Source organism: Melanotaenia boesemani, chromosome 13, assembly GCF_017639745.1.
Source record: "Melanotaenia boesemani isolate fMelBoe1 chromosome 13, fMelBoe1.pri, whole genome shotgun sequence".
NCBI lineage: Eukaryota > Metazoa > Chordata > Actinopteri > Atheriniformes > Melanotaeniidae > Melanotaenia > Melanotaenia boesemani.
The window spans coordinates 8,414,225-8,435,158 of NC_055694.1; the positions used below are offsets into that span (position 1 = coordinate 8,414,225).

Below are 20,934 nucleotides of genomic sequence, written 5' to 3' on the forward strand. Positions count from 1 at the left end.
CCTCTTTTTTTCCTCATTCTAATGCTCAGTTTGAACTTCAGCAAGTCATCTAAACCATGTCTATTTGACTAAACACACTGAATTGCTAACATGTGATTGGCTTTTTAGATATCGGTGTTAATAAAAAATTGAACAGGTGTTCCTGAGAGTGTATAGAGAAGGACGGTGGTTTCCAACCTGGGGTTTGGGATCCCCAAAGGGCACAGGGAGTCCCTGAAGATTTGAACATTCAGAGCCATTGTGATTAATGTTCACACATTGTCCCAATTTTAAGACAAAAAAAAGTTAGGTTATATGTTGTTAATTTAACTTTGGCTTCAGGGAAGGACAAGACTCAGCCAGAATACAATATTTATGGAGAGAATCTCACTTTTGAAAGCACAAAACCAAGCATGGTTTCAGCATGGGTGGGTTATGGGGTCCACTTTTTAGTATTTGCATGAAGGGAGTCCTCAAGGAAAAACGATTGTGAACCACTGGAGAAGGAGAACATTGACACACTGTTGAAGAATCAGAACAGAATATAATCAGAACTAGAAGCACTCAGAGAGCACAGGTCTCCGCCAAGCCATTGTAATATAGATTTTTTATTTATTTATTTTTTGCCAGTGATTGTGGACATTAGTTTTTGAGTTTAGAAACTCTAATGGCAAAATTATCTCTATCTCCCAGGTGCAAACTTATGTCACGGTGGTCACATGACTATAAACAGCTTGCAGGTGAAAATAAACCCTGCGTCTTACCAGCGTCTGGGTTGAAGTGTGCAAATTGTTCTCAAAGTTTTAAGTTTTCTCCATCACTTCTCTTATTCAGAAAATTATCTATGATGTCATAAATTTATACTGATCCCCTCAGTGTCAAGGCTTGAAAAAGATTTGGGGCGGAACTAGGGAAAAGGAATGCCCTTATGTCTATCCACCGTCACATTGAGAAGGAGCTGCTAACAAGAAACATTCAAAACTTCACAAAAACACCAGCAGATGTTTGTTTTTGTTAACCAACCATTTCATGGTATTTTGGCATCTATACAAAAGCAACCCTACATTTTAAACAGTAATATCATAATAAATGTTTTACTCACCCGACACAAAATGATCTGAACAAATTGTTGAATATTTCAAAGGACTCCAAGGCATAACATGAGCATTGACACGCTTGATAGCTGCTAGCTAGTTATATATTTCTGGGCTTTTGGGTCTTTTGTTCGAAGACTGATCTCTTGATGTCTGTGGAACAACTACATTTATGGCAGCCAACCACAACACAACTTTTTGGCTTATTTAAAGGAAACTACGAAAATTCAAGAAAAATCTTTGAGGATTGTTGCTGAAAATCCAATAGTTTTATGTTTTAGCAACCTTTTGTTTTCACTGGAGAAAGACTCAGATGTGCCCAGATGTTCACACATGCCCTGGGCCTGTAAAGAATCCTTTAAAAAATTCCCAGGTCCAGGCAGTGATCTGGATCACCCCCAAAATCTAATTACTTATTCCTTTTTCCATTTCTGAGATTTCCTGGAAAATTTATTAAAATCCATTCATTACTTTTTGAGTTATGCTGCTAACAGATGTTTTTAAAATGTTTTGAGTCTTTATTGCGAAGCTGTGATGTTTTCACTGAACCAACATAGTTATTTTACATTCTGTACTTGTTAGGTAACAAAGCCATTTTTCACTATGATATTCATATTTTTAGAACCAGCAAAAACACAGTAAATGTGCATCTGCACTTAAAAACTAGACTACTTAAAGTCCATTATAACAGTCCCTTTGTGCTAAAGGAATTCATAGAAATATAGAATTTTTTATAAACAAATTCCTCAAAGTTCCAAATTTCCCTGATATTATGATATTTTCATCAACAAAAAAAGAAAATGTCCAGAAAAAAATAAAATGTGATTATGTGACTACTTGCCTGCACCCTTTGTGCATTGGTTAACAGTTTTAAATAATAAGGTTGGTCTTTACCTCTGCAAACATGGAAAACCATAACTTTTCAAATATCTGTAAATTTTGCAAGAAATAATTTCATTTGTGATAGTTAACAAAACAAAAACAGAGGATGAAAAGTGGATTACTTTACAACAGCATACTGATCCTGCATCTAACGTCTACATTGCACAATCTCTAGAGACCAAGCCGAAGTCCCTTGACCTGAACATCATCACCAATCTGTGGACAGCCCAAAGTGCATCAGTACATGTTCGACAGTCCAAGAATATTGCAAAACTGTGAGTCTTTTGCAGGAAGAATGTCTGAAAAGCTAAAAAAAAGTGACTGGACATAAGTAACTTGTATAAAATAGTGTTTTCAAGCTGTGATACTTACTAAAGGTGTTTTGTTTTATAAATATGGAATTAAAAAAACAGTCTTGTATGGAATATGTTGAGTGATTGTAAAGATAGAGTTCATTGTTCCAGTTGTACTTCAAGAATTCAAAAATATTCTGTGCAGACTCTCTGAAATGGATAGCTCGAATAAAGTTAAGCCCCAGTGTGTCTAAATAACGCAACTACATGGGACACTGGGATATGTGAACAACTGACTACCCCCATCTCTGGAAAGTATTGTACCAATCAAAAACAACTCAGCAATTTATGCTGTCTGGCTTCCTCAAATACAGTAAGTCCCAACCCTCTCCACACTCTGCCAAAGTCTCAGACATTAATGCAGAGACGTAGAGTAGTTTTGCTGTGGGTATTCTTCTCTCCTTCCTGAACTGGGAGTGCACCCTGTCTTCCTGAGCAAGCATCAAAATAATAATGCCAAGTCTTTGTAGTGTAGAGATGGCAGTGTGAGCTGTAGGCTTTTGGGCATGTTCTGCAAGTGATATATATATATATATATATATATATATATATGAGTGAATTAATGAAAATATGGAGCTCACCATGCACTGGAGGTGGTGGATCCATCTGTTTTTCTTTCATACAGTATTGTGCTTATTTACTCCAAATAACAGGAGTCACCTCCCTGTCGTTCACAGGATCATCATTATGTCTCCATCATGGACTGAAGAACTATCCCACTGTAGGTGAAAATTCCCATCTACACCATAGATATTATTGTTTCTCAACACAATCCACTTTCAATTTTCCTTGCCACTCAGCTTGTGAAAACGTTTTCTTTTCCAATCATCTTTTATGCACCTTCCTGTAACAAAAAGGTAAGCTGATGAGGTTTAAATTCTTTTTTCTGTTCTCACATTCCTGCATGATGGTAAAAACCTTTTGGCTCTGTCTAAAAATCGTCGATATTCTTTTGCTCTGTATTTTCTAACTAGGTTGTAGAGAGAAACACACACGCACACACACACAAAGGCACAAAATAGATAGTTGCCTCTGGAGAAGCACAAATGCATTCTAAATGTAAATAATTGTTGATCATGTGGTCACACCAGATTGAGTGGTGCCAGCTTCTCTCTGATTTGCAATAGTCAGTGGCACATGATCAGATGGAGTCCCACTATGCCATCTAATCCAGAGGCAGTCTGGCTTTAAGACATGTGATACAGTTTTTACACTCAGCCAAGCTGCACAGGAACATTTGTCTCTGAGTGCTCGCTGAGGAGGGACCCAGCGAGAGCCGCTGCTCGGAGGCTGCCTCTCACTGGAAGGATGCGGACGGTGGAAGAAGAGATTCCACTACAGTTAATTAAGGAGCACTCTGCACGTGCCTGTAGATACGAGGGGGCAAATGAATTCAGTGTCAGTGGGGGCAGCTCCTCAAGGTGAAGCAGTGATTTCTCAAAGGTGGAATTGAAAAAGCTGTAAATCTGTTTCCTGACTCCGGCTTGACGGTTATTTCTGAATCATTGGACTGTTGCTATCAAAGTGTGGAGCAGGGAGGCAGAGTCAGTGGAGTTCCCTCCTCGAGCCAAATTCAGAGTTACTGGATGGGATCATCATAATCAGAATTATGGATGGATTTATGGCATTCTGTTGAGATATTTGTGCACAGTTTGTTGGGTTGCTCAGGTAAGACTTTAATCTTTCTACTTTGGGGTCAATAAAAGTCCTGATGATGACAAGAGGGTTAGGTTAAATGTACATTTTTTAAACAAATATCACTCTGGTTTTACATTTACAAAAGCTAATATAAAAGTGTGATAGTGTGAGAATGAAAACAGCCAAATGCTTGAAGATGCAAACAAAAATTATAAATATGATGCTTATTTATTTTACTCCACTTGAAATGATCAAAAGCAGAAGTTTTATGCTCTTTACGATGCCGTCTCACGCAATATGAAACAGGCTCTGATCAGAATTTGTGCATCCTAAAATATAATTTTTTAAAAACAGTTTGCAGCTGTAAAACAGTTGCAGGGTTGAAGCGTTTTTTCATTTTCTGCTTCACAGATTTTCCTCTCTTTGACCAGAAGCATTCGTCACTATCTTTTTTCCCCCCCTTTTTCTCTTAACTGAACAGCATGGTGAAACACTACAAGCCTTTTTGATTCCTGTTAGCGCCACGTCACTGTCACATTATTCTGACAGATAGAGAATAGGCTTGGCAGCCAGCTGCTCACAAAACTCTTATCTTTTTTAAGTTTGATTTTGGTTTTGAGGCAAGAGCACAGCTCAGGAGTTGAAGGAAGTCAGCCTGTCAGGGGAAATATCTGCTGCATGGGAAAAACTCTTCAGGGATCACTCCGTATTTGCTGCGCTGTGGTTAAGGGACAAGACAGGGTAAACCAGGAGGAAAAAGTGCTCATACTTATATAATCACGGTAATAATAAATCCAGATGACTAAATAAAAAATCCCACAGTGGGGAAGCCGGAGTCAATTATCTTGAGAAATGCTTGATAATGCTGAGATACATTAATGTGTTTACTTGTGTAACACTGATGACTCTAAGTGTGTGTGTGGTTTGGTTGTGTGTTGGGGGCATGAGGTCACAGGTTTAGAACATGATGTATTGTGAGTGGACTCCCCCTCTGCTGGTCCTTAGCAGATGTGTCCTGTCATGTCCTGGCTGCTCTGCCTGTGCCTCTGGGTCAGTGTGACTGCCATCCAGCTGTGTCAGGCCACTTTCTACGACACCATCCAGCAGCATCCTGGGACAAGGCCAGGCCGGACCACAATTCACATGATTGGTGAGTCCTGCTACACTTTCCCTTCTTTGCTCTGATTACCAAAGATTTTCCCCAAATCATATAAAAATTAAAAAAAAAAAAAAAAAGCCAAAAATAAAGCATCGTCACCTCCTCTATTACTGTGCTGCTGCATTCTTGGTTTGGTTATATATGTGTGTAATTAGATTGTTCCAAGCGTAGAGGCAATAAAACAATTTGAGTTTTTTTTTTTTTTATTATTTTATGAAGTCATTACTTTAATCAGTATCAAAGCTGTTAACAAATAAGTTTGTGATGGCATTCCTCATTAAGATTTCCAACATACTGCTTAAGAATTTCTGCTCAAAATATCCCACAGATACACAATGAATGCTTCTATGTTTTCCTTCTTGAGCTATTAGAGCTGATATTCATGCCAGACTGCGCCCCTCCAATTTGATCTGTGCAATTGTGTTCCTTGTGAAATTGCACAGAATAGAATATGACCGAAGCATTGCAGGGCAAACTTTTGTTTTCGTTAGGCAGATGCGAGCCCTGGTTATGGTAAATAATTATGATCTCAGGATTCAACAAGAGGAGAGGAAGCTGAACGCTGTCAGAACTTCAAAGGGAAGAGCAGCTGCATGTGAGTGCAGGTCCTCAGTGTCTGTTATTGTGCACCTCAAGCATATCAGCAAGGGGTCTTTTCAATACCTTCAATGTTGTGAGTCAGAAAACTTCCTGTTCTAACACTTTCGTCTCATTACCCAGGTCAGTGCATGTGTGTTAGAGGAGAAAAAATGTAGTGGAAAAAAAGACCATTGCAAATAGGATGTCTTTTAAAAGGGGTCTAATATCAGCAACAATAAATCAAATAATTATTTCAAATTGTATTTTTTTTTGGGAGAAATCCAATTCAAAGCCAACAATCTGAATCCTCCGGGACCATCTGCTGCTAAAGGTGTAAATGCCCTGTCATTCCATTTACCATAGTCCTCACTCTTGGATAAATGAGATGCCAGTTTTATGAGAGGAGGATGGGAGGCCTGTCTGGATTGATTCTGACACTGAAACATTTGTTCTGTGCTGTGTGTTGTGTGCCTGGTGGATTGGTGGGAGGATTGGGGTTGACGGGTCATGAATTGGTGGCAAGAGGGCCGCTGGTTGCAGACCACTGGGCCAATCATTAAAGGCAGCAAAATGCCACAAGTTCATGGTGACTGGTATTAGCAGAGGAAATCGAGATTACAGAGGGCGAGAGATCAGTCGTGTCCTTGCCAATAGAAATTTTGATCTACAAGGAGGTGAATCAAAATCATTCATGTGTAGTGTTTTAGGGAGCAACTAAAATGTGACCCAATCTCTGAATCTCATAAATACCTAGAAGTTTTGGATTCATTATCATATGTAAATAAAATCACCTGTAACATGAAAAGGCATCTGAGAGAGCGAGATAAGTGATTTATCAGCAGTGCTTCTCTTGCTTATGTATTCTCAGTTATAATCTCTTTTGACAATGTACAAGCACATGTTCTACCTGTACACTGATATACTGGAAACCTTATTTTACAAAAAAAGAAGTGTTGAAGAAGTCCATTAGCTAGATGACCCCAGAGTAGGTGTTTGTGTATGCTCAGTGATTCGGACAAGGTGCCCTGCCTTTCACCCTACAGCCTTGCTTACAGATTACTGCCTGCCACTCTCTCAGAAAGGCTTAGGGCTGTTCTCTGCCTTCCTGGTACAGGCAGTGTTGCTCTCTGTGGTATGATTCATAAGGTGCTGCATTTATTTGGTGCAAAGAGCGTGAACGGTGCTCAAAAGAGAACAGATTTTGTGTGTCGTGCATTCGCAAAGTGCCGGGCAGAGATGTTGCTTTTGGGGTCGTGCATTTCTCGACCTTCGAACATGCCCAGAGGAAACCACAGATGGGCAATTTTCCCCATCAGAAACATTGACTTGAAAAGTAAAAACAGCCTCCTACATGCAGTGATTTTAAACCTCGATTTGACCACCAGAAATTTAAAAATATTCTGCAGCAGCTGTGACAAATTGCAACTAAGAAAGGGGCTGCTGATGTGTGATATTTGGTTAAAGAGAGAAATATATGCCTTCCTGCTACAAGAACAAAGGCATGTTGGACAAGCAGCAGTTTTTGGTTTTTTTTTTTTTTTCAGTGAAAGAAACAGAGCTATTGGTGATGCAGTGCATTGTGTGGAGGTGTTGGCAGAAAGAACGATAAACAATAGTGGCTGCCTGAGGTGGCCTTGCTCCTTCGTGAACTCACTCCAGCCAACAGTTGGCTTTGTGGGGTCAAACTCTTCATAACTGAAAGGTCATTTATTCTCTTCTCAGTGTAGATAATCTCCTACCTTGTGGTTGCTGTGAAGTGTGAAGTGGTGAGCAAACAGGCATAACGAGATAAGATATGCAACAGAGCCGAGGATACAAGCAGGAGAGTAACTCACTTGCAAGTGTTCACTTTATTCAGATTTAAGTCATGAATACATTACTCTTTGTCATATCAGTATTATCATCTTCCTCTGCTCTTGCTCCAGTGCCCACCGTGATAGCCTTATTCTGCAAACCTCCATCGTCCTCAGACCTTTTAGTGCCTTTTTAAGATGCCTCTTTTGACGTGATTATTTTTAGTGTTAAGAAACCTAAAAAGAATTCCCCCAGTGAAATAGGCAATGTTCCTATAGTTTCATTTTTCTTCAAGTGAAAATCCCACAGAAAAACTTCTTGTATCCCCTTCTGAGGCTTTAGAGGACTAAAGAATACGGCCGTTTTTGTTTTTTTTTTTTTTGTTTTTCCCTGTGCTTTAACAAAAGAACCACTCACTGCTGAAGCTCACATAAACATGAAAAATGGATTCTCATCTGTCACAAACAAAGGTTGTATCCTCTGTGCACTGTTTTAGATACTGACAATTTAATAGCCTTATATAATGCATCCTGGAGGCACATTATTTTGACATCTTCCTCCACCACTCCCCTATACGTCCTCTCAACCGTGCTTTCTCTTGTGTCATTGCTGCTCCCCAGCAACACCAATGGGAAGTGGCGTTCAGCCTCAACTCAAAGACTCTGCACAGCTGGAGCCCAGCAACCCTGCATTGCCCTGATATTGTTACACATGTTAGTGTAATGCTGAGGGACCTTTGACCAGACTGTAAAATACCAGAAATGTTGCTATAGACTCTTAATAACAGACTCTGGAAAAGACTTCCTGCTTTGAAAGGCAAAGCTTTTTCTGTCATCTTGTATCACATTTTAGCAGCAGCAAGATATTCATGTAATTTCCTCGGTTAGCGTAAAAGAAAAATATATTCTTAAGTAAATGAATCGAAAGACAATCAGTGGCTTAATTATTACTGTATGCTCTGAGCTACAAATAGGTTTTACATATGCTAGTATTTCCTGCTTATTCCCTCTTTCAGGTCATGAATTATTCATAAGAGAGAACTCCACTAAGCTTGTGGATATTTGTTTAAACAGCATGTTTAATTGAAGTCTTTCAGCCAATTCTGTGCTGAGGCTATGGGTTGTGGTCACAGCACTTATGTGCGAAATGAATTTTTGTGGCCCACAGCGTAATTAATTAGCCAGCTTTCTCTCTCTCAGACTGCACCAGCTGTTTCTTACCTCAGCCAGAATCCCCACACATTAATAACAGAGATGTTAACGGCACATGCAGTTCATCAGCTCATTTGTTTGGTAAAGATTTTTAGGTCACAGGACTACATTTTATCAGATATTAAGCTGCAAATTGAAATGACTTTGAAAAGCATGCTTCTGCTGTTTTTTTATGTTTGTTTGTTTTGCTTTAGTATATTTTATAAACAGTAAGCAGAGTTTTTGACATTCCTGAACATATCTTTGTACACAGAGTTTACTGTTACTTATTGAAGTCTTGCATTAGACCAGAAATTAATTAAAAATGCAGACATCTCAAAGTCAGTATAATTTTGCTATGAAGCGTCTTATCTCTTAAGGCAGCATTTTCAAAGTCATATCTGACTGATCAGTCGTTACAGAGATATCATCCATGTCATTTTCAGTTTTAAAGTCAGTTAAAAAAAAAAAGAAATCAGCCCACATCAAGCTAAATACCTGCCTTTAGGTTACATGTCTTCACCAATCAGGTTTGTATCTATGTTGTATCTATGTCTCCTCTGACTATTTTGATTTTAAAGCTGAGATTATGCTCTGATGTGAGACCAGTTCTTAGCCTCTGCCACTAGCCTACACAGCTGAAATACATGGTGAGATTTTACACCCTTGCGACTGTGCTTTGCAGCTCTTATTTATCTAAATGTGGGTTGTTTTATGCCACTGTGTTGAGTGTATGATTATTATTCAAAGTTTATGAGGAAATCAAATTTGAAAGACACCCTACTGAGCTGATGAAGAAGCGCTCAAGGCCAGTGATACAGAGGAAGCATGCAACATAGCAAAACGCTTTTACTCTGTTGATAAGGTACTTGCTCAGCTATTTGCTCACTCTGGTTTAAAATGCAAATTAGATAAGTAATTTTGCTCCAGTCATAAACTGTGGTTCATATTCAACATTTTTCTCATTTACACTATGCCTATATCTATAATCACCTCCAAGCTACAACTTTTTGGATTCTTTATATCAAAATTAAATATCTTCTTTGAGAAACTCTAACAGTTTAACATGTATAGAAGTCCTGTTTTGGTCAGTGGAACACATGTAAACATACTCAGTGATTGTTAAACTTAGATCACCATATTCAAATTAGTTCCTCCTGAAGCCGAACTGAAAATCTGTGAAAGATATGAAGAAATTCTCTTCTGGGATTCCTGATGCAGTGATCACAAGCAGATTCCCAAAAATATAAATTGGACAAGTGTGGGGCAAAAGAATGGCTGCGGTGTGAGGAATAAAAAACAAGTGAATCCATCTGTCGGTACTTGTTGAAAGACAACAGACTCTGATATTAAATAATGCATAACCAGTAAAAGAGGGGAAGTGGGTTCATGAAAAAAACTTTTCAGTGGAATGACACAAGACAAAACCTGTTTTAATTTTCTTTTTTTTAAATTACACAGTACGTTTGTGAATCTGTTCTTATTCCAAGTTTTAAGCTGTGGTGATCATCAAAATGTCGGTCTCCAGAATCCAATCACTTCAACAGATTTCTAATAAAGCACAGTAGACATAATGTTGTGTACCCTTATTCACCTGGATTACTGAGAGGGAAAGTTGACTCCTGGTGGCTTTTTTTTTGATTCCGTAAGGTTGATGATGGCATATTCCAAGTTCCTATCCTAGTTCACTATCCTATGCAAAATTAGGTAATGTGAAGCCTTTTAAGTTAAGGGCTGAGATGTTTCAGCATTTCTTTGAGCTCTTTTTATTGTCAAATCTTTTCTTACTTCAAAATTCCCAAGTCAAAGCATATTTTTAAATATATAAAACTGACGCAAAGGGGCAACATGTATGCCTCTTTTTTTTTACAAATGAGATTCTTAGAAAAGACACAATGCATAAGCAGTGACACTGTTTAATAAATTCAGTTGCTATCCTTAAACCACCAGTGCACCCACTTTGGGAAAGTTTAGTGCTTCGAACCTGTGTTGAAAGGTTTGAACAGTTCATCCAATAATTATTCAACAATTCACCAAAATGTCAGGAGCTTATGGGTGAAACTAAAATTTGAATGATGTAAGCTGCAAGCAAACAGTTTGTGCACTAAGCCAAACAGAAGAATTTACAGCATGCACTCTCAAAATTAATGCATTAATGCTACCATGAAATGTAGCCTCTGGTTAATTGGGTCTCTGAGACATCATTAAGATTGCATATGTACAGGAACCCTACCATTAAATAACTTTAGAGAACAGTGGGACATGCTTTGCCTCAGACTGACTCTATTACTTGATTGTTTCAAACCACTTAATCTCTCTTGGGTATGGGAAGCAGAGCTTCCTCTCCGGGTCATCAGCTAGTCTTTTTAAGAGCCTGGTTTTGTTTGTAGTTAGCAGCAGTTTTCTAAAAATGTTGCTGTGACAGCTGACATAGCTCAAGGATAGTTGACTCTGAAACCCTGAATCCTGATGACAGTGTTCACTTTGCTTTGATCCAGAAATAGTCCAAAACAAAGCTAAACTATTGCAACCACTATTCTCAGTGTCATGTACAAGCAGCAAACTGAGTGAGTGCTTTTAAAGCTAATTTAAATGCTCTGGGAAGGTAACGAGCCGGTTCCTCTACTTCAACAATTATCTGCAGCTGAAAATTAATCAGTGGCTTCTTAACAGAGTTCATGGATAACATTAATGTTTCATATTAATTAATACATAATGATGATGTTTCATGTGAGTAGTATTAAGCTTTAATTACTGTAAATTGTACATCGGCACAAGACCAAGAGCTGGTTTTAATATGTAGGAGCAAAGGTTGCAGAGGTAAAGACATGAATTTGTTAAAGCTCTGCATACTTGGCAGTGATAACATAATTAATTCTGCTAAGTAAATTAATGCAATATCTAATTAATATTAATTTATGAAATTATATTAATAAATTACTTTTTATCTACCACTGTGACGTGTAGTCACTGACAGACTGCATATTAGCATTAGCAGGCACCTGCAAAAGCACTTGTGAAAAAAATGATAAGAAACTAAGAGGCATGAAACATCAGTTCACTGTTTGCATATAATTTTGTGCTCAGTTTGTAATTAGTCATTTTTGCAATTGTTACATGTCTCTTTTGAGAAGTTTTGTGTCTTCTGTGTTTGATTCACACTCTTGTTCTGCTGTAGGTGCCTGAACCTGTCTATCTTGGTGCATTTAGGGCCACGAGGCTACTCCAATTGGAGTCAAATCAGCTGAGTTAGGATAACAAGATAGCAAACAACAGTAAATGTGGTTCAACTGGGACAGTACTTAAAAATTCTCTTAATCAAACCATGACAAAATTCAGTGATTCTGTCTTTTGTTTGTGTGTAAGCTAATAAAAAAAACCCTCACACTAGGAAAGATCCCACCATATCTATCATTTACAGTAATTCCTGGAGTTGTACATGCTAATGTATGCCTCATGTATAAGCTCTCTCTCCCCCCAGAAGAAAAACTGCTGCTGAATTAATGATGGCTTTTGTCCCTACTGTTTGTAAATATTACATCAGAAAGTTATGACCCTCTTGTTTTGTGTGTAGTAAAGACTGTTTCAGCAAATGTGCTGCAACCTGTCTGGGTAAAAGACCTTCCAGATGCCTATTTTTTCTTTTAACCATATTGAACTGTAGAGAGTCATTGGGCTATTTCTTGTCCTTGTAAGGAATTTTCAAGGTGTAGCAGCCATCAAATGAATTTGTCCCCTCACTTTTGGCCGTTGGTGGTAAAATTAGATGTGATCGGTAAGACTCTTCCGAGCCAAATTTCAGACGATTTGTTGGAATGAAAATAAAACTGAATGCATTTTCAAGTGATTAACTTCTTACAATCTCAAAAAAACATCACCAGAATCACAGCCGGTAAATCATCTGTATTTTTTAAGTGAAAATGGGACCCATTTCCTCATTTTAGATATTCCCTTGGAGAGAAATTGTTCTTGCAGAGTGGGAATTACAGTATGCTTGATAGATTATTTCATATGACACTGCCTTTGTGAGAGCCTATTTTAAATGCTTGGCAGGAATGTGAAATTCATTATCATTACTTAGACCTCATTAAACTGAAAAGAAGCATCTCAACTAACTAATTGGTTCCAAGGGGGAGGGTAGCATCAAAAATAAGCAGTGTAATTAATATTGGGTTTATCAGGCTCTATGCCAGATTTTATTTTTATGTGTATGATTTTTTTTCTATCCTTCATGTTCTACAGGTTTTCTGGCATATTTACGCCACAGATCCATCTACCTTTTCTGCAGCAATGGGAGTGTGTGTGTCTGTGTGTGTGAAACTAGGGACAGAAATGTTGATTAATGTTGATTAAAGTTTAAACATTTCAAGTTATGCACCACAAGACTAAAAGGATTAGTTAAATCTAATTTTCAATCTGGTAATTCGGCTCAATTTAAGGCATGAGAGCATGAAATGCTTTACTTGTATACACAGCTCTTGTTCTTAACAATAGCTGGTCATGTGACACAATCTACTCACTACTGTCATGCTGAATAAGATATCCTCCATGTTTCGTTGCTCATCAGCAGTCTTGCATAGTAATTGCCAGTGTCTATTCAGACTACATGCCATACATCATGGAAGGTCATTAAGCTTTTGCATTATGTATATTACTCACTTTAAATGTTGCAGCTGCATTTGCACGCTGCGTAGATGGTCTGGACCGCAGCGAGAGGGCCGACAGTCACATCGCAGACAAGCAGACACTCTAAACTCTCTGTGGTTCTACTCTGTTTGCTTCCTTTTCTTCTCACTCCATGTATCTCTTTCATCAGAGCAGGTAATCTAAAAATACAAAATACCAGTTGTGGACATTTGCAAGTTGGGGATAAGGGCTACATGGGAGGACAGGAGCAGCTTGACATTTAAAAATCATTGACATTGCACTGACACATTTTTTCGTTTCAGAAAAATTGTGAAGGAAATGTGTGCTGCAAGAGAATAATGTGCCATTATCTGTTTATTTGTGTTAAAGGAACATAAAAGCTGCACTGGGACTGCTGCACCTAATTGTCATCCTATACAAGCCACATATCTTCAACATAAAAACCAGACAACTTAGGGCCTTTTTGATGTATGAGTTCCACTAGTTGTCAAAATAGCATTAAAGGCCCTTAATCAGGACCAGGCTGGCAGTGTCCTGGGCCTGTTTTGTATGTGACAACATGAGATGATGGGCTTTGAGGTCCCCATGCAAATCAGAAACCCTTTCCCTATCTAAGCACTCGCTGATTCCTCTGTTGCATGCAGTTTTCATGCATCCTAAAACAACTCCAGCTCTGCTCTGAGAGTAGTCATTTTTGCATTTCAATAGAATATCACCCATTCCTCGCCCACTGCACAGGACCAATCTTACGGTCTCCTTGTGTGACATGCTGTCAAAACCACCAGCTACATCTCATGAATTTCTGCACTTTTATTTGTCATGGGCACTGCTTTTTCAGAGTAGCAATTGGTAGTTTTCTATTCCCAGAAATTGTTTAGAATTTTCTTTCTGCTGTGCACGTACAAGAATAATCTTACTTGTTTCTAAAAGTGTGGTTTCAACAAGAAATCCTCATGTGTCGACACTTGATGCTTTCCTGATACACTATTAATTCTCAAAATATTTTAAAAAATCTCAAGTTTATTCTTTTTTTAAACAAATTTGCCTTACAGTTGATCAGGCAATATCATTCACTTTCACCTCAACAATTATGTCTAGAGTAACGTAAGTACTACCGGGACTTCAAATGTTCCTAAAAACGGCAGGGAAGAAATAGTCACGCATTTCAACACCATGCAGTCACATGTTTTGTGCCTCTCGCTGTCTTCCATCTGCATTAATTTGACATTCTCTAATCCGGCACTCTGGTTTCCTGTCAGTAGCAGAAATGTTGTGCCCTGCTGGCTTGGCGAGGGCATACACAGAGAAAAAGGAACCTGTTATGGGTCACCTTGGTTGTATTTTCCATTAAAAGGATGACAGTCATGTTGTTTTAATACACTGACTGCTGTGGTTTGGACACTAGGGCCTGCTGTCTTTAGTAAATGACTTTAAAGCTACAAAATAATTAACCATGGGAGAAGCAGGTATTGCGGGGACCTGCATGTGACACGGACTCAGCTGTGGGCTTGTTTGGAAATATTCAGATGTCATACACTTATCAAGATATATTGTCATATGGCACTTGTCTGGTGGCATACTCATTCAGCACAGGGTGTGCACATGGTGTCACCAGCTGCCAGTCACTGGAATTCAAAGTCCCAGGAGAGAAACTGGTTATCTACTAAATAGAGTCCCTAAAGCTTTCCAGTTGGAGTGCAACAGCCACTACTGTGAGTGCTATCCTCTCATTTATAGGCAGTCTTCATTAAATCCAAATATTTCACTTGGATTAATTAGGTCTTAACCAAGTGATAGATGGTGTACTGGCTCCTTCTGTAAATTGCTCATATAGTTGTTTTTTTCATGTATACACTGTGTTGAGCCTCTGGAACAGATGGCAGAAGAGCGTTGCCATTCAGAGGGTATACTTGCTATCAGTGTCTCCAGAGACAGCCTCACAGTCTGGGCTCATTACAGTAGACAGCGAGTCATTGCATACTTATTGCGTAGTGACATTTCTATTGAGACAGACTGACCATTTTCCTTTGTGCAATGGCTGTTTCATCACGTCTGAAGAACCATTTACTGGTCCCACATGAACCCTGTTCACATTCATTAAGCAGGCCGAACAGCAGAGCCACAGAAATTCAGAACTGGTGCTACGCGTTCATGTCATGCATGATTTGATAGCATTTGCCTTCATCTAGGCTCGCTGTCCATAACTCATCAGATTTCAGTGCAGGGTTGCTGGCTCCCAGCATCACACATTGTGCCTAGGTTGCCATCGACTAAGAGCAGCTCACTTCCCATCCAGCAGCGGAAACATGCCTGATGGCAGGTGTTGTCATTTGTGGTGACACTGGATATTATGGTTAAATCCTCTGACAGACTTCAATTTGATAAACTGAAACTAAATAGACATGTGTCTGAGAAGCTGAATTAACAGCCAGAGAAGCTGGGTTGTATTTACAAAAACATTTTATGGTAAATTTATTTAACATCCGAATTTGCAAATGAAAGGAAAGCTGTTTAAATATTAAATTTATTACTGGTTGACTTAAAACATGAATTAAGCAAAAGAAATAGTGGGGTTGAGGTAAGTACAGACTTAATGTAATTTATCTTTTCTTCTCTTTTTTTAATTTCTGTGGGAATTAATATAAAACCACGCTTTTTTTTCTTTTCTTTTTTTTTTAAAGCTCTAAAGTTGGTCCAGTTAGATATAGGAGGCTAATTCGGAACTACATCTGCTCTGAATAAGAGGGTCATAAGGACACATTAAACAGGCCTACTGTAATAAGTATAATGACACATATTACAGAATGTCATATGTTCCCATCCTTGGAAGTGACAGCTGACAAAATGATTTCATCATGATCTGGTTAAGATAAAAATTGTGCATGTGGCTGACTGTTTCATCTCATTTTACATTGTAAAAAGGTTTGCTTTTCATGTAATATAGCCTATAGACAGCACTGATGTACAGTACACGTTTCATAATACAACTAGCACATAAAACATGTAATTGTGCAATAACTCTTAGGAAAAACCTCTCATTTTTTGTGTAAATCAACTGAGTTTATGTAGCATTGTCTTGCACATTCAAAGCGGTTTACACTTCTATAAAGGACTTTTTCATACAGAAAGGTTTTTCTAGTCTACATGGTGTTTTTAATCATTATTTATTTAGCTATGATACATCAACTCAAACACCAATTTCCACATTGTTGACAATGATGAGTTTATTGGAATCTATAATGCCAGTTTGGATGCTCAGTTCTAAGTTATACTTAAACTTTTTTTTTCCAGCTTAAACCAATCTATGAAATCAGGTAATTTCTTTCCACTGCTGACTTACAACTGCTGCGATTGTAAGCGCTTTCGTCTGTTCTCGTTTTGACTGTATCAGCCAGGGCTCCCTATACTCCATTTAGTAGATTCAAAACTCTGCAGCTAGACTAATTACTGGGACAAAAAGGGTCGAGCACATCAGCTCTGTGCTTGCCACCCTGATCCGGCTTCCTGGTAGATTTTCTATTGATGTTAAAATCTTACTGCTCACCTTTAAAAGCAAGCCTCAAATGGCTTTTCCTCCAAATACATCACAGACTTTTTGACTTGGTGTGTGCCCCTCCGACTACTGAGATCCACAATTGGTGCCATGCCAGATATTTCCAGGTCACAGTTTGTGACAACAGGAGATCCGGCTTTTTTCCATTAGAGTCCTCACCTTATGAAAATCTTTGCCCGCTGGCATTCTACATCTCTAGCTTCCTTCAAATCCTTCCTCATAACTTTTCTGTTTGAAAGAATCTTTTGTAATGCCTAATACATTTACAGTACCAGGCATTTTATTATTGTGTTCTAGTGAACTTCCATCTGAACAAAACTAATACAAATAATATTTATATATATTTTTATATTGTTATATTATTCTCTTGACCAAAGACACTTTAACATGAGGAATTCGGGAATAAAAATTAGCAAGCTTCTAATTAGCAGATGACTGTTTTACCCATAGATATATATAGAACGCTAGATGCCTTATGGCGGAGTCTTAAACGGCATCACAGGTCGGCCATCTTACCACAGGTTCGCTTCCTGGCAGAATCTGTCGAACCTGAGGTAAACCAAGGTAAGGTCAGTGATATGCTGAAACATTATTATTCTTATCTCGATGAAATTTTGACGGATTTACAAATGGTTGGATTTATTAGAAACAGTATTAACGTGGTTATAATCCTGGATGCTTGGACATGTTGAAATCGCAGATTTTCTCTTCAGAAAACGGTTTAGTCAACGTTGTGTATGGCTAGGCTGCTAGCTAGCACCTAGTAATTTTACGTCGCAGTCAGAGGCAGAATTGGTGTTTCTTTTCAATATAACTAAAGTTGCACATGATTTTCAATTTGGGTTTGGTTTGTTTAAAACATCTTCCATTCTTATTTCTACAGGAAATTTGTTTTTCAAAGAGAACATGCCGGACTTTTGTGCAGCTTATGGCTGCGCTAATCATCGTAGTCTTGACACAAGAAAACGAGGCATTAGCGCAATGTGGATGTTGGGTCTTCGGACACCGAGTTTCAGCTCCTAATTAAATATTTCTAAACAATGTGTTTCAGACTGGTTTTCTATGATTTCATATATGTAAATGTAAATTATACTGTACATTGAGGACATTTGATAATGCTGAAGGTTACCGTTTACTGTTTATACCAATATTAGTGGTATTAACCCTTTCAAGCATGAATTATAAGAAACAGTGCCACATGTTTTTTGCATACAGTATTTTACTTCCAGAGACACATACAGTGATGCTTTTTTATTTCTTGATCATATTTTACCTTATTTTTTAAATGTATTTTGACAGTTTATTCAAAATTATTAATTAGATAAGCTTTTCATATTTATATTATCTGGCTATTCTATAAAAATATGGCTATCATTTTTATTTTCCTGTTTATCACTAAAGAAAGTTTGGTTATTACAATGTATGAATTTACATATATAAATATTCATTCTAGAGTAAGTGACAGTGTATTGCATGACTCACTGATGTCCCCTGAAGTGGCAAAATTACAAATATCCACCCAAGAATATACTAGAAAACAGCTGTCAAATAGGTGTCCACCGTAGTGGATGCTACGCATGAAAGGGGTAAATTTATATTGTGTATTCTGTGATTATGGTACATTATGAGCATGCATTATATTGAGAGGCGGATGAAGTATTGTCAGAGGTGGGTAAAATGTTCAGTTAAGTTTATCCCCTACATGTATGGTCTCAAGACCTCAATTATTCAAGTATGCAGTGTCTACAGTATATACATCTGTGTACAGGGTGGGGATTTCAACATAGAGCCTTTCTTATAGCCTATTTGTAATAGGAAATATTAATCTACCTGTTTCATAACATTATTTTTAGGACAACATAATCATTAATAACAATTGAGTATAATTATTACATCCACCCATGTTTATAACAAACCAAACCGTATGAAAATCTGTTGAAATTTGATCAAGTTATGGTCCTCTGAAAAGTACTTTTACACTACCAACAGCGTTATGGGTGAGAGAGCTACCTGTGGTAAGATGGCCGCCAGGCACGGACGTTCGACTTTGTTGGCTGGCAACGCGGACGAGGCATCTAGCGTTCTATATATATCTATGGTTTTACCTGCCACTTGCAGCATCCTATAGCATCCACACTGGAGAAACTGTGGGTGTGTAACTCACAGAACTACCTTTACAGGATCATTTTTCCCCTATTTTTCAGCACCATCTACTGAAAAGGTTTCTTTAAAGCACACCAGGAACTATGAGTGGCATAACCATGAAATGGCTGACTATATACCTGAATGAACCACACCTAGCAACCTTATAAAAATTAAAGTGTAAACATCAGCAAAATGCTGACTTTCAGATAAATTAAGCCACTTTCAGTGTTGCAAATGTAAACGGAAGAAATGTCTTAGAAGGTATGTTATACTCAGGGGAGTTTTAGTTACCATCTAGGACGCTGCAGAACTGTTTGGTCTTATACTGCCAAATATTAGTACTAGGTCCAATATTTTGCTTTCCTCTAAATATATAACATGAGTAAAAAAGTATAGAAAATCAATTTAAATAAAAAGCTCTTGGCACATTTTGATTATCTAGTATTCTTACCCTTGCATTTATCACTAATGCAACTGCAGCTATTTTCAGATGTGCAAATTACCGATAAAGGCAAAACGTATTTAATTCTAAGTTTTGAGTGAATGAGTGAACATCCAAGTATTTCACACTTTGTTGGAGAGTCATAAATGTGACTGTCTTGAAACAGTAAATGAATCTATAATTGATTTGCATTAATTAGAGTAAAAAACGCAGATTTAAACTAAAGCAACAACAAAAAAGAGAATTTTACAGACAACTGATGCTTTGTCATTTAGTGGGTCTAAGATGTTTTCAGCTAAGCTTTTTTACAGGTGTAGCAGCTTTACTGATTTTTCTGTTATGGTTTTAATTGCATAGTTTTTGCTGTTGCTTTCTATCTTTTGTGTTTTTGTCTAATTTTTTTCTCTTCACTCTTCCTTCTATCTTCTCCTCATTCTCCTCACCCTGTCAGGTCCAACATTAACATTTAATTTAGCAATAATAAAATAAAAAATAAAGAATAATACTGTGTGACGTGTTACAGGGAACTTCAATCACATTTTGTACATTGAGCTCCATCTTGGTAATAAAGATTTGTTGGACACAACATGGAAGACAGACCATCGTTGTGCTTGCTATGATGCTGGAAAGGATTTTATTTCTAAGGTTATGCTTAAGGTTCTTTACTTTTCTAAATAACGTATAAATTTCTACAATCATCTTTAATAATTGCTGTGCATTATGTGTATTAAATAAAAATACAATGTTGGCCCCTGAGTTATGGCAAAAAGTAGATATTAAGTTCTGCTTGCCCACCTTACTGCTCAGTTTGCAGCTGGTTAATGTAATGTCCTCACTCATCTCTGAAATACAGCCATGAAACAACAAGCCTCTGGGCATAGACTTGTAACAGCCCTCCCACTCAACCTGCCAAGGTCTAAAAGACACCTTGACAGAAACAGATACACAGCCAGCAACCATGCAAATATAATCTGCTGTTGGTTTTCAGCTGTATATCTAGCAGATGCCTTGCGCTTTGTCTTGGGACAGTTTGCTGATATTTTGCATCTCTCTTAGTTTGTGCCTATTTTCTTTGTTACTTGTGTCTCTTCTTTCCATCAGTTGTTTGTTGTCTCAGTTTTTGGTCATATGGCATCATCTTATAGATGTTTTGTGTTTTATTTTGGCTGTCTTCTGTTTCATTTAGCCTCTTTTTGAGCTCTTTGTATGCATTATTTCCCTCTTTATACCTTATTGTGGGGATTCTGTGTGTCTCATTTTGGTCATTTTTCATCTGTTTATGGTTGTTTTGTGTCTCATGTTGGTTGTTTTGTGCTTTACTTTGAATTTCTGATCTCTTTGTGGACATGTTACTCTCATTTATGTTATTTTTATGTAAGGAAGAACCTCTGTGAGAAAATTTATTTGGTTAAATATAAATGTAGCATTAATATCAAATTCATAATAATTTATATACACAAGACCTGGCATCTCTAACCT

At 37.8% G+C, this 20,934-nt stretch overlaps 1 protein-coding gene across 5 annotated transcripts in view; it reads left to right on the forward strand.

Moving 5' to 3' along the window:
• Positions 1 to 3,413: 3,413 nt before the first annotated feature.
• LOC121650984 (chemokine-like protein TAFA-1) overlaps positions 3,414 to 20,934 on the forward strand; it is a 29,182-nt gene continuing 11,661 nt past the window's right edge. For 3 of the 5 annotated variants that reach the window (XR_006012373.1, XM_042002812.1, XM_042002816.1), the window contains exons 1-2: positions 3,414 to 3,976; positions 4,955 to 5,096. Coding sequence is in view for 4 of the 5 variants with exons in the window: in XM_042002812.1 (XP_041858746.1) it covers positions 4,955 to 5,096 (142 nt within the window). In the remaining variant the exon portion in view is untranslated. Of the gene's footprint in view, positions 3,977 to 4,056; positions 4,729 to 4,951; positions 5,097 to 20,934 lie in introns of those variants that run through there. The other 2 variants (XM_042002813.1, XM_042002814.1) reach the window with 2 other exon arrangements.